The 12,429-nt window shown below is 36.8% G+C and overlaps 1 protein-coding gene across 2 annotated transcripts in view; it reads right to left on the reverse strand.

Moving 5' to 3' along the window:
• Lcor (ligand dependent nuclear receptor corepressor) overlaps window positions 1-12,429 on the reverse strand; it is a 123,057-nt gene that overhangs the window by 33,691 nt on the left and 76,937 nt on the right. For both annotated transcript variants that reach the window (XM_059258153.1, XM_059258160.1), the window contains exons 5-7: window positions 11,580-11,712; window positions 4,565-4,852; window positions 1,156-1,249 (exon numbers count right to left, since the gene is read on the reverse strand). In XM_059258153.1, coding sequence (XP_059114136.1) covers window positions 1,156-1,249; window positions 4,565-4,802 — 332 coding nt within the window. In that variant the 5' untranslated portion in view covers window positions 4,803-4,852; window positions 11,580-11,712. The remainder of the gene's footprint in view (window positions 1-1,155; window positions 1,250-4,564; window positions 4,853-11,579; window positions 11,713-12,429) is intronic.

Below are 12,429 nucleotides of genomic sequence, written 5' to 3' on the forward strand. Positions count from 1 at the left end.
AGACAGGCAGTACTGCTATGAATTTATCTTTCATGAAACAAAACCAAGTAGAAAATATTTCCCACTCAGAGGAATGAACACAGCAGCTTAAACAATACAGAACATAAATCTGGCAACCAGGTTTAAGGTGATTCTTAAAAAAGGGATTCACTTATGGAAATGGTACTCGGGCTTCTACTAGGAACACGCTTACACAACTCAAATGTTTTTGGTATTGAAAGGGGACCCAAATAACTTGGGATCATATTGGATTAATTTAGTATACACACAAGGAAATTCTGAGAAGAGCTTATATTAAGCCATAAGAAAGCAATTTAATGTTTTTAGACTGAAGAGAGTAGAGGGGAGGAAGACAACGGAATTTAGGAGAAAATAGGGGAATTTTTATAAGTCAGTAGAAGAATCCGTCGGTTTTAAAGTAATTAAGAGTAGGGTGGAAAAAGTCCATTTAGTGCCTAGTTATTCCTTCAGTGTCTAAAAAACTCCCCATATCCACAGTATTAAAAAGTTTAAGGCATACACTATTAACTAATTTAAACTCACCAACATAATTTTTCTTATCTAGATAATGTTACAATTTTCTAATATGGTATCTAAATATTTATTAATATCTGGTTTACCAAAATGTTTACTAGATACACATCATGAGGGTTATATAATTCTTACACTATAAAATAAGTGGTCAAAGAATTCACTGTGGGGTTAAGATTTATCCAGCTGAGTATATAATAATGTTTGGCAATATGAGATGGTTACTCACCTACCTACAACACTCTATTAAAAACAAAATCACATACAATTACATTTTCTGAACTGCCATGGAATTAAAACTGCAGTTCAAATCAAGAGCCAATAAAACCAAAAACCAAACCAAAACAAACAAAAATAAACACACATTAACACACACCTCACTAGGGAGACCAAATGAAACACTGGAGCTCACTTTTCACTCAACAACTTGAACACATATTAATACTCTCTTCACTTCTACACTTTGCCGTTACTTAGCACAGGTTCCACACTCCAACACATTGACAAAAGGCCCAAAGATACAATTTCCTTCACTGACAGACTGAGCCTGCAAGACTATGAAGCTGAATCACCTTTGATGAATTATCTATATAACTGTGGAAGGCTATAAATATTTTCCCTTACCCGTTCCCTTGAGTACTGGAGCAGCCTGAAGGATGGCTCAGGGAAGTGCTGCTAGCACATGGACTTTTCTTAGTAGATAAATCAAGTACACCGTCTGTAGAGACACAAAGAAATACCTGAGGACATTAAGAACTGAAACAAATATGAACTGGATAGACTAAAAATTAGAAAATAACATTTGTTATACTGTTATACTTAGGTAACATTTGTCATACTGAGGTATTACATTAAAAAAAAGGTAGTTTCTTCCAAAGAAACAAATTTAGCAAAGCATGTTATACTGTTGTACATATAATATACATGTATTTTTCAAGGCTAAGTATCTTGTCAACAGAGCAAAAGAAAGTTAAAACATTATAGAAAATGCTAAGATATATTGAGATATTGGAAACACCAGTTACACAGCAAGGGTTCTGCACTAGAATTATTATACTTCATTTTCTAAACCTTTAGTCAAATGTATGAATATATTAAAAAAACCCAAAAACCTACATTCCCAAATTCCTCAAGATTTATCTACTTTAAACTCCAAAAACACACAAGATAATCTGAAGGGATGAATCACTTAACAGCTTATAATTTGTATATATTTTAACTATTCTTTTTGGAGACAGGGTTTCTCTGTGTAGCCCTGGCTCTCCTGGAATTTGCTTTGCAGACCAGCCGGCCTCAAACTCAAGAGATCCACCTGTCTCTGCCTCCCAAGTGCTTGGACTAAAGGCATGCTCGACTAAAGGCATGCTCGATTACCGCTCAGCTAACTATTCTTTTGATACAAAAGTGTGTATTTAAGATAAATCTTTTTTTTGTTTGTTCTTTTTTTTTTTTCGAGACAGGGTTTCTCTGTGTAGCTTTGCGCCTTTCCTGGGACTCACTTGGTAGCCCAGGCTGGCCTCGAACTCACAGAGATCTGCCTGGCTCTGCCTCCCAAGTGCTGGGATTAAAGGCGTGCGCCACCACCGCCCGGCTTAAGATAAATCTTTTAAGAAAGATCCTGCAAGTTCAAATTTCAATCACTAAATTTTGTTTAAGAGTTTTTTTTTTTTTTTTGGTTTTTTCGAGACAGGGTTTCTCTGTGTAGCTTTGCACCTTTCCTGGAACTCACTCTGTCGCCCAGGCTGGCCTCGAACTCACAGAGATCCGCCTGGCTCTGCCTCCCAGATGCTGGGATTAAAGGCGTGCGCCACCACCACCCGGCTAAGAGTTTTTAAAAAATTAAAATATTTTAAAATGGTGTTCAAATTTAGTGAAAAAAAAAAAAAAGGAAAATGAAACATCTTAATATCATAACAGCTTGCAAGTGTAACCTAAAAACGAGATGAATCACAAATTTGTGTATTAATGCATAAAATTAAAGACTTTCTTTTCATCAAAGTTAATTTTCCCTTTATAGACATAACTTGACAACTTCCAAAGTTGTCATTCCATCCAGAGTTAAGAAAAGATAATTCAGAGCTTCTGATTTTAATTTCTAGCTGGCTAGCAGGAGGTGTTGGTATCTATGTCAACAGTAAATCCTAAATAGGATATACTTAAAACTTGAATCGGAGGATGTTGCAACTCCCCATATTTCAAGTTGTTAGATATATGCAACTAAACTTCTAAAATTAAAAGAGCCCAGCCTCATATAAAGTTTTTAGAAATCACTAAAACATCTACAAACAACTGTTATGTTAAAGAACCAAGCAGCATCTTATTAAATATCTAATACCCAACTGGAGAGATCTACAAAGTAAATGTAGTGCTTAGAATATTTCTAACACAAGACAGTTGCTATAAGTTAGCCTCCACTACTAACACTATAGATATATCTCTATGTTGCCACTTTTATAAATCTGAAGCTTCTGATGTAGTATCTGGAGTCAACAGATTTTTAGTGAAAATGCTATTCTGTAGTAAAAACAACAATCCTCAATCAAACAGAAAAATGCCAGGCAGTGATGGCTCTTGTCTTTAATCCTAGCACTCCCAGGAGGCAGAGACAGGCAGGTGAATCTCTGTGAGTTCTAGGCCAACCTGGTCTACAGAATGGGTTCCAGGACAGCCAGGCTACATAGAGAAACCCTGTCTTGGAAAAACAACAAACAAAACCCCGAAAAAACACAACTCTGAAAACGCAGTAAGCAAAGGTGCACTGGTCAGTGTGAACAGGGCCAGAAGGGTTCCTGTGTGGGCTGCTCTCAAAACAAGACATTTTGTTCACTGTTTGCCATATCCAAACAGAGAGAAAAGGGAGAATAAAAGAAAGCCTACTCAAACACATACTTCAATAAGTAACTACCACCAGTCCATTAAAGGGGACATCTTCATAAATTACTTAAGAAAAAAATGGGTCCTTTTGAAGTGATTATTTTTAAAAATTTTATTTCTAAAATCAAGACATTTCTTTCCAACAAATCCATCCATAACATACCTTTTCTGCTATTCTTAAGTTTTGAATACACCAATTATAATCACTTTAGAAGTTCAAACAGTGCCTCAGTTGCAAACCTGCTGAGAGCACACTGTGCAAACACAAAGCAGCAGGGATTTTCAGTCTATTTAAAACACACTTCAGAGATGCAAGAAACATCTGAACAAAACTGATAACCTCTTAATGTTTTCACTGATTTGGGTCCTTAATACTTATTTTGGAAGTATCTTCAAATTATTTTCTTATTTAGTTCATGTGTATGTATTACACTTAGCGATCTAAAGTATATTCTACTGTCTTTTATTTATAATACTATTTATTTTTATTTTTAAAGGCAGGTCTTATTATGCAGCCCTTGTAGACTAGGCTGGCTTCAAACTCAAGAGATCCTCCTCCTGCCTGTACTTCCCAAGTGCTAGGATTAAAGGTGTGCATTACCACACCTGGCCTGATACTCTTTTGTAATTACAATGCATATTTTTACTTATCTCATTTGTAAAGTGTAACTTCCAAGCAAAGGGTATTTCTCAGATAGGTACTAATACTAGAACATATAGGATAAATAAGAGAAATTTGCCTTTTTACAGGTTTAAGAATCTGATATATTATTTTAGAAAGTGAAAATGCTTATATTACTCTCATGTTAAAGTTTAAAAATAACTGCCTGACTTTCCTGGGTGGTGTAGCCATCACAATCACCATCTGCTGATGGGTTAAGACTGTGCAACAATGCTATCTGTACTTCTCTGTCACTGAGTAGTCAGGACAATTTAAGAATGACATTATTTTTAAGAGACAAGGTCTCACTATGCTGCCCAGACGATGTTCCTGCCTCAGCTCATGTAGCCGGGACATAGAGGAGCATATACCCATGACCAGCTAGAATCACATTATTTTTTATCCTATTCTTGTTGCTAGTACCCTATTTGTAATTTTCTTTCTCCCCACATTAAAATCTTCTGATTGGAGAGAGGAGACCATGACATCAAACCATACCTTGTTCGCTAGGTTCTGACTGAGACTTTCTGACAGTAAGGTCCAGAGGTGAGTCTTGGTCAGCCATGAGAAGTTTGCTGAGCACGGGGTTCTGAGTAGTTGCAGCCGTGGGAGAGGTGGTGACTGGAGATGCTTTCGGCAGGCTTTGGTTCTTTGTGCTATTGGGCTGGCTGGGGTCCTGAGTAGAGCTATTTTTTGAGGTATATTCAGCAGCAAATTGTTGGATCATTCGCTGCATGATCTCACGGGCCACTAGGGGAGTATTGGGGCCGGAGACCCAGGGACTGTCTGTAAACAAAGATTTATTTACTTTTAAAGTGGGACAATGAACTAAGAAAAAAAAGACAGCTTTCAAGAAAACATGAAACTTCACTTTAGTTTTTCTTTAAATTAATCTAGTATCCTAACAATTGTATTCACCATTTATTTATATTCTTAACTGGTAAGCATTTAGATTGCAGATTATTGAAAATAAAATAGCAAATGGTATCTTTTGGTAAGAATCACTTACCTGGTATGGAAATACCTAAGCCTTCTCTTAGGAAATAGTTACTGTCAACATCTATAGATAATGTCAAGTTTTCCCTAAACTATCTTCTCACATCCTTTAAGTAAGGGTTACTGAATCTATAACAGCTTAATTTACTTCTTATTAATGACTAAAGGAATAACAAAGACTATAAAAGATATTTAACTTTAGGATATAGGATTTAATTTCAAGATCCATGTAAAGACAGATTGCTGGGTGCTACCCCGAGAGTTTCTGACTCAGCAGCTTGAGGATGGCCTTGAGAAATGGCATTCCCAATAAGCTGACAGCTGCTGATGGTCTGGGAACCATGGTTTTAGAACTCCTAGCTAGGAGTTTAAAAGTCACATTTCAAAAGCCGAAGACAACATTTTTGTAATGAAATAAACACCTAAGTAATCAATGTTTAGACAATGCTAATTTAAAACAAAGAACACAGGAATTCACCGACTGGAAAGGATCTTCAAGTTCAAATGGGGTTAAGATGAAAGAGGAAACAATCTGTGTAAACCTGTTATCTCCACATTTCTATAATCACCTAGAGACTGTATCTGCTGATTTCTGTATCCCTAATCTTGCCTGGTGTAAAGTGTCTGTTCAATTTATTTGGGTAATAAATACAACAATCAAATCCTTTACCAACTAGTACCTTTAAAACAAGAGAAATGTGACATAAATTTGTACAGGATGTTACTAATAAAACATATTTTTAACTCTTCACCTGAACTTCATGTTTTACAGTACACTTGACTCCCCCCAAGGCCTATCCAAGGCCTTTACAAGAGTTCTCAAAAAGTTTTAGTTTCCTTATTTGTTAAGGTTTAGCTAGAAAAAGCAAATAAGTATTCATAATAGTTTGGAAACGTGAGGAACTCTAGAGGTTTTTGATTTATGAACTTAAAGAAAATCTGATTTTTTAAAACTACTATTAAAATATAAAACTTCCACAGTAAGAACAAATCATCAAAACCCCATAAGGCTCCTAACAGATGCCAAAGAACAATATCTGGTACCAGAAAATGCTCATGAAGTGACACTTTTATCTACAGACTTGCTCTACACATTTCTACCCACCTAAGCCATATTTAATAACACCACAGTTCCTCTATAAATACACTGTGTTGCAATCAGCTTGTAAAAGAGATATTGAATAAAATTGTTTTTACAACTAATTCCAATTTTTTTATCAAAACATGAGCCATATAGTACCTTTATGTTTTATAATATTTATAAATATATATAATATTTTTATCCACTCAATTTTTGTGTGTGAGGGGCAATGGTGTCATGGTATATATGGAGGTCAAAGGACAATTTGCAGCAGTCAATTCTCTCTTTTCATCATGGAGGTCTTGGGGATCCAACCTGGGTTGTCAGGCTTGATAGCAAAAGCACCCTTATCCATCAAGCCATCTAGGCAGCCCTTTTGATATTCATTTAATGTGTATGTGTGAGTACCTGCACAGGGGTGTGTGTATGTGTGTGTGTGTGTGTGTGTTTTAAATGTACATTAATATAAATTAACACAAATAAACATAAATTACTACCTATGTCTGAAGCTTGTATAGGTCAGAGAAGGCATGATATCTGGAACTGGAGTTACAAGTGGTTTTGAGTGGCTATGTGCATGCCAAGAACTGAACCCATGTCCTCTACCAAGAGCAGCAAGCGCTCTTAACTCCTGAGCCATCTCTCCAGCACCTAACACTGGTAATCTTGTTTATTTTTGGAGACAGAGTTTCATTATTTAGCCTTGGTTGGCCTGTAACTCACTATGTAGACCAAGCTGGTCTAGAACTCAGTGATCTGCCTACTTCTACCACAATTAAAAGCAATGAATCACACTGGCTTCTGAATTTTCTTTCTTTTTTTGGGAGTGTGTGTGTGTGTTGAGACAGGGTTTCTCTGTGTAGCCCTGGAGTCCTGAAACTCACTCTGTAGATCAGGCTGGTCTCAAACTCAGAGATCCTCCTGCCTCTACTTTCTGAGTGCTGGGATTAAAAATGTATGCCACCACCACCTGGCCTGAATTTTTCTATTAATAGTTATATATTAGTGGCATATATGAGGTACTTCTTACCTCATGGAAAGCAAGAGAATATGTAATAAAAAGGAAAATTGCTAAACAGATGGCAAAATGTAGCAATTTATGGGATTTCTGTGTTGATTAATAACTATTAAAGAGCTCTGTGAAATATTTCATGATAAGAACTATTAAGTTCCACCCTGGATGTTTAAAAGCCAGTATTACATCTTTTCCCTTTACTGAATGAACACCATAGTCATGAGACAAAATATTCAATGTGTTTAAAGTTCTCTATATTCTAAGAGTTTCTTGACTGTATTCATTTTTTGATTTATTTAAAACATTATGTAATTATGGTCATACCTAAGGAAACACTCACAACTGAGTCAAGTAAAAGCAATTATCAGATGCAGGAGGAAAGAACATGTAGGTAAACATGTAACTGTTACAGCACAGCACAGCTGGATATGATTGCACACCTTTTACTCCAGCACTCTGGAGGCAAAGGCAAACTATTTTCCATAAACTGGAGGCCAGGCTGGTCTACACTGTGAACTCCAGCATAGCCAAGGCTATACCAAGACCTTGTCTCCCCAACAAAACAAAACAAAACAAAACAAAACAAACAAGCACATACACAAACCCTGCCACAGCACAGCCAGTGGTATATTTCAAAATGCAAATACTATTTAAAAAATTATTAAACAAATCTTTGAGCGCGCGCGTGCGCTCTCTCTCTCTCTCTCTCTCTCTCTCTTTCTCTCTCTCTCTCTCTCTCTCTCTCTCTCTCTCTGCCCTGGAGCCCACTATGTAGACAGGTCTGGCCTTGAACTCACAGAGATCCATTTGCTTTTGTCTCTCAAATGATGGGATTAAAGGCTACCACAGCTGGCAGAATTATCAAAACTTTTAATATACAGGTAACAAAGCAGGCTGAAAAAGAATGTGATCACAATAACTGTTGAGAGGTATAGCTCTTCTTAGGACTTGTTGTATTGGCCCAAACACAAAGACTACTTTTACTGCATGTGTATTCCTACTTAGCTGTACAAAACTCCTACATAATTATTTAAAATACACAGTTTACAACCCTTGGACAAACTAAATCCAAGCACCATAATTAGAGGCTAAACATGCCAAACATGAAAATCTGAACCACAAAATGCCCTGAAATTCCAGCCTTTCAAGTGTTGACATAAGACTCAAAAATGTTTGAACTTTGGATTTTCAGATTAGAGCTCTCGAATGGTAAGTCCACACAAAGATTCTAATATCTGAAACTTAAAAACACTTTCACACTCTTTAGCATTTAGGATAAGAGAAAGCCAATCTAGAGTTATAAAAACTCTTCTCTTCAGAAAAAACTCATTGCCATCTCCCTGGATAATTGCCCATTTTTGGCATTTACAGCATGCAAATGTCCATCTGAGATCTTTTCATAAAGATTAATAAAATACTTTCAAAGTAACAATATTAACATTTAAAGTAAAAAGAAAGAATTTCCAATTCCAAAGCAACAGTTTTTCTAAGCACCTCACACCAGTGTACAACCAATATACAAATAACTCAAGTTTCATACAAATTCCAACTCTTGAAATCCTAAAACCAGTTCTAAGATAAGAATTCCTACTGTAAACATTAGGAACCAACAGCTTATAAGAACTTGAACATAAGTTATTCTTTTAGGACAAAGGCACAGAACTAAGTAGGATAGAATGTCCCTGAAGGAATCTGCTATGTCAAGGCCTCCTAACCAAGAATCGGGTAAAAGTGTACACTTGGGAGAAGGTGGTCTATCTTTAGTATGACATTGTCTGTGTACACTCTAGTGGAGAACAACTGTAAACATATTTGGATAATAAGCTGCTACTAGTTTATACCTTAAATGTCAATATCCCCACCCTTTTTTGAGACAGGGTCTCACTATGTAGACCTGACTGGCATGGAACTCGTAATGTAGATCAGGTTTTCCTGGAACTCTTAAGAGATTGGCCAGCTGAGATTAAGAGTGATAGCACACCGGCGGCAATGTGAATTCCTTTACTGAAACAATCAAATATTCATAAAATTCATAAAATTATTTTTTAAAAAAATATAATTTTGGAACTGGGGCACTTAATTTGATAAAGTGAGCCTGAAAGACTCATTTGGGAGATTTAGGTCAGAGTGTCAATGAGTATTAAAGGTAAGTGGTGGCCTACTTAAAAATTTGATGTGCCTAGGAATCTGATGGAACAATGAAAATACAAAAACATGTATTTTCCCCCAAACAACAAGCTTTGTTAAGGAATATCCTAAGTTTATAGGACTTCTCACGTCAGTAATATTCTGAAAACACTGAGCACACTAAGCAGGACAACTGGTATCCAACAGTCACCAAATATTAGAGTCCTTTTTCACACTTCCAGCGCACTGTCCACCTTGAGAAGGAGGAAGGGCATCTCTGGAGGAATGAGTGGTCTAAAGTAGCACTGGCCATGTGAATGCACTAAAGGAGATGGGCTCTCTGGGTCTGCTGAGGGTTAAATGTACCCAAGATAATCAACAGTACCAAGAACTCCTTTTTCCCTTTCCATTCCAGCTGGCCTAAACTCAAGAACCTCCCACCCCAGCTTCTCCACTTCAAGGACCTCAAGTGCGCACGACTATGCCTTCCTTGTAGGAAACATTTTTAGAAACTATCATAATCACATCTACCTTTGCAGGAGAAGGAATGTGTAATTAAGGAACAGAAATTAATTCAGAAAGAATTTATTGAAGGTGAAGACTCTACTGGACATAGTGGCACACAACTTTAATCCCCGCATTTGGGAGACAAGAGGCAGGAGGGATTTCCTATGAATTCTAGGTTAGCCAGTAGTACATAGTGAGACCCTACTGAAAGGAAGAGAAGAGAAGAGAAGAGAAGAGAAGAGAAGAGAAGAGAAGAGAAGAGAAGAGAAGAGAAGAGAAGAGAAGAGAAGAGAAGAGAAGCAGAGAGAGAGACAGAGACTCTTCACTAACTAAAACAAGATCATAAAGAGGTTATGCAGATAAAGAAAAGCTGGTGTACTGACACATGCCTTTAATCCCAGCACTTGGGAGGCAGGTGGATCTCCGAGTTCAGGACAACCTGATCTACAGAGTGAGCTCCAGGACAGCCAGAGCTACAGAGTGAAACCCTGCAGGAGACATGGTGCTGGAAGTACGGGTGGGGGTTTGTGGGGGGTGGGGCAGAATGGATAGACAGACTGACAACAACATAAAAAGAAAGACAGAAAGAAAAGAGTTGGAGAGATGGCTCAGTGGAGCATTTGTTCTTGCAGGGGGCTGGCATTTGATTTCCAACACCCACATGGTAGCTCACAATCATCTATAATTCCATTTCCAGGGTATCTAACCTTCAAGCGCACCAAGCCACACATGTGGTGCACATACATATATCCAGGAAAAACAATCATATGTAAAGTAAAATGAATAGATTCTTTTAAAGTTTCTTTCCTTTTTTAAGAAATAGAAGAACTGATTCTCTAAAAAGAATCCCTAAGCCTCAAGACTGATACATGCCTCTTTTTGACACTGTTACACAATGCTGTCATCATATCTATTGCGGTTTTTTTAAAATCTCAATGTCCTAAGCTATATTTACAATTCTGTGTTAGACCACATTCATAGCTATCCTCTGCTGCATGTGGCCTGAGAGTCATGGGTTGGACAAGACAGGTGGAGAGATCTTTTCTGCTTTTCAAAACCAATATAAAACAAGCCTCTTTAAGGAAAATGATGTGCTGGAAATTCTAGAGGGAGCTATTAAATTCTATATAAAATGTAAGCAACAATGTCTTATTAGTGTTCATTTTCCTACTTAATAGTTTAAAAAATATTCAGTGAAATGAAATGATGTCAATGTGGGCAGAGCAATGGCTCTGAGGTTAGGAGCACTTGTTGCTCATGGAGAAGTTCCAGATTCAGTTCCCAGTACCCACATGATTCACAACCACCGAACCTCCAGTTCCAGGGGCTCTATACCTTCTTCTGACCTATGAGAACAACAAGCACACATGGTTCACAGACATGCACGAAGGCAAAACACTCACACATATAAAATAAAAATAAATAGTTTTTAAAAGACTATATCAATGCTTACAAAAATGCTTACAATACAACTGTAAAATTTAACTATATTTTCACTTCAAATGAAATTTCAGGTCAGATTTTCAATTTACAGAACTACTGGTTTTTATAATTGTTAAGGATTTAAACTAGCATTTTATATTTCTAAAACTTGTCTAAAAAATTACAGAGTTTCACAATAAATTTATGAACTATTTAACTAAAACCATCACTTCGGAATTCAAGAGAGTAATAGGTTGTCTTAACCTTATTCCAAATTTATGTTCTAAGAGTAACTTAAAATTACATTGAAATTATGGAGATTAATATAAGACAAGCAGGATGTGTTGTCTGTTACTGAAACCAACCTTTTCTATAAAAGACTGCATTGAGGAACTCTTCTGCTTGTCTCTGGAGTCGAGTGACTTTTGCGTGCTCTTGTTTAAGCAAAGCTTCTTGCCCAGCTCCGGAAGCTGGCTCATCCAGACCGACTAAGTGTCCCTGTAAAAATATCGCGTGAAATGTTTGTACAAAATCTCTCCCCATTCAAAGATCCAAAGCACAGATGCATAAATACAAGTGTTACTAGCCAATAAGATAAACTAGTATAATATAATTAAAATATTTAGAAACTTTTAATCTGTTTAAATACTTAAAACTTAAATTCTGTTCCTAAGTAACTGTATTATAATAGTAGCTCTCAGATCTTACTGGATTGTTAAGTTGATAAATAAGTCAGAACTAGCACTGTGATAGCGAACTAAAACCACATACTGTCTGTTCCAAGTACATTTCAGTATTTTAGTTACAGTATGTATGTCTTTGAACATACATACATGCAATAAGATGGGAATTTAAAGTTTCCAAAATGCTGCAATCAACTCATTCCAGAGACTCCCAACATGACTTCAAGGCTGCTGGAACACTGTGAAAAGCTGATAGAGCTCTGCACTTACTTCCAGCCTTGCCTCTCACAAGCCAACAGGAAACCAGAACAATGATGGTGACCACAGAAAATAAGATAGGGAAATGCACAGTATGCATTCTAAGCATGCTTTAAGTCCTGTGTTCACATTCCTTCTGCATCACTGCAGTGTTTAAACTCATGTGTTTACTTTCACCACTACCTAAAGAAACTTTCTAAACAAGAAAGTGGGCCATACTTTGCACAATAAAATGTGTATAAGAATTGAGAGAACATTATAACCCACAAACTCC

Source organism: Peromyscus eremicus, chromosome 1 (assembly GCF_949786415.1).
Source record: "Peromyscus eremicus chromosome 1, PerEre_H2_v1, whole genome shotgun sequence".
Taxonomy (NCBI): Eukaryota; Metazoa; Chordata; class Mammalia; order Rodentia; family Cricetidae; genus Peromyscus; species Peromyscus eremicus.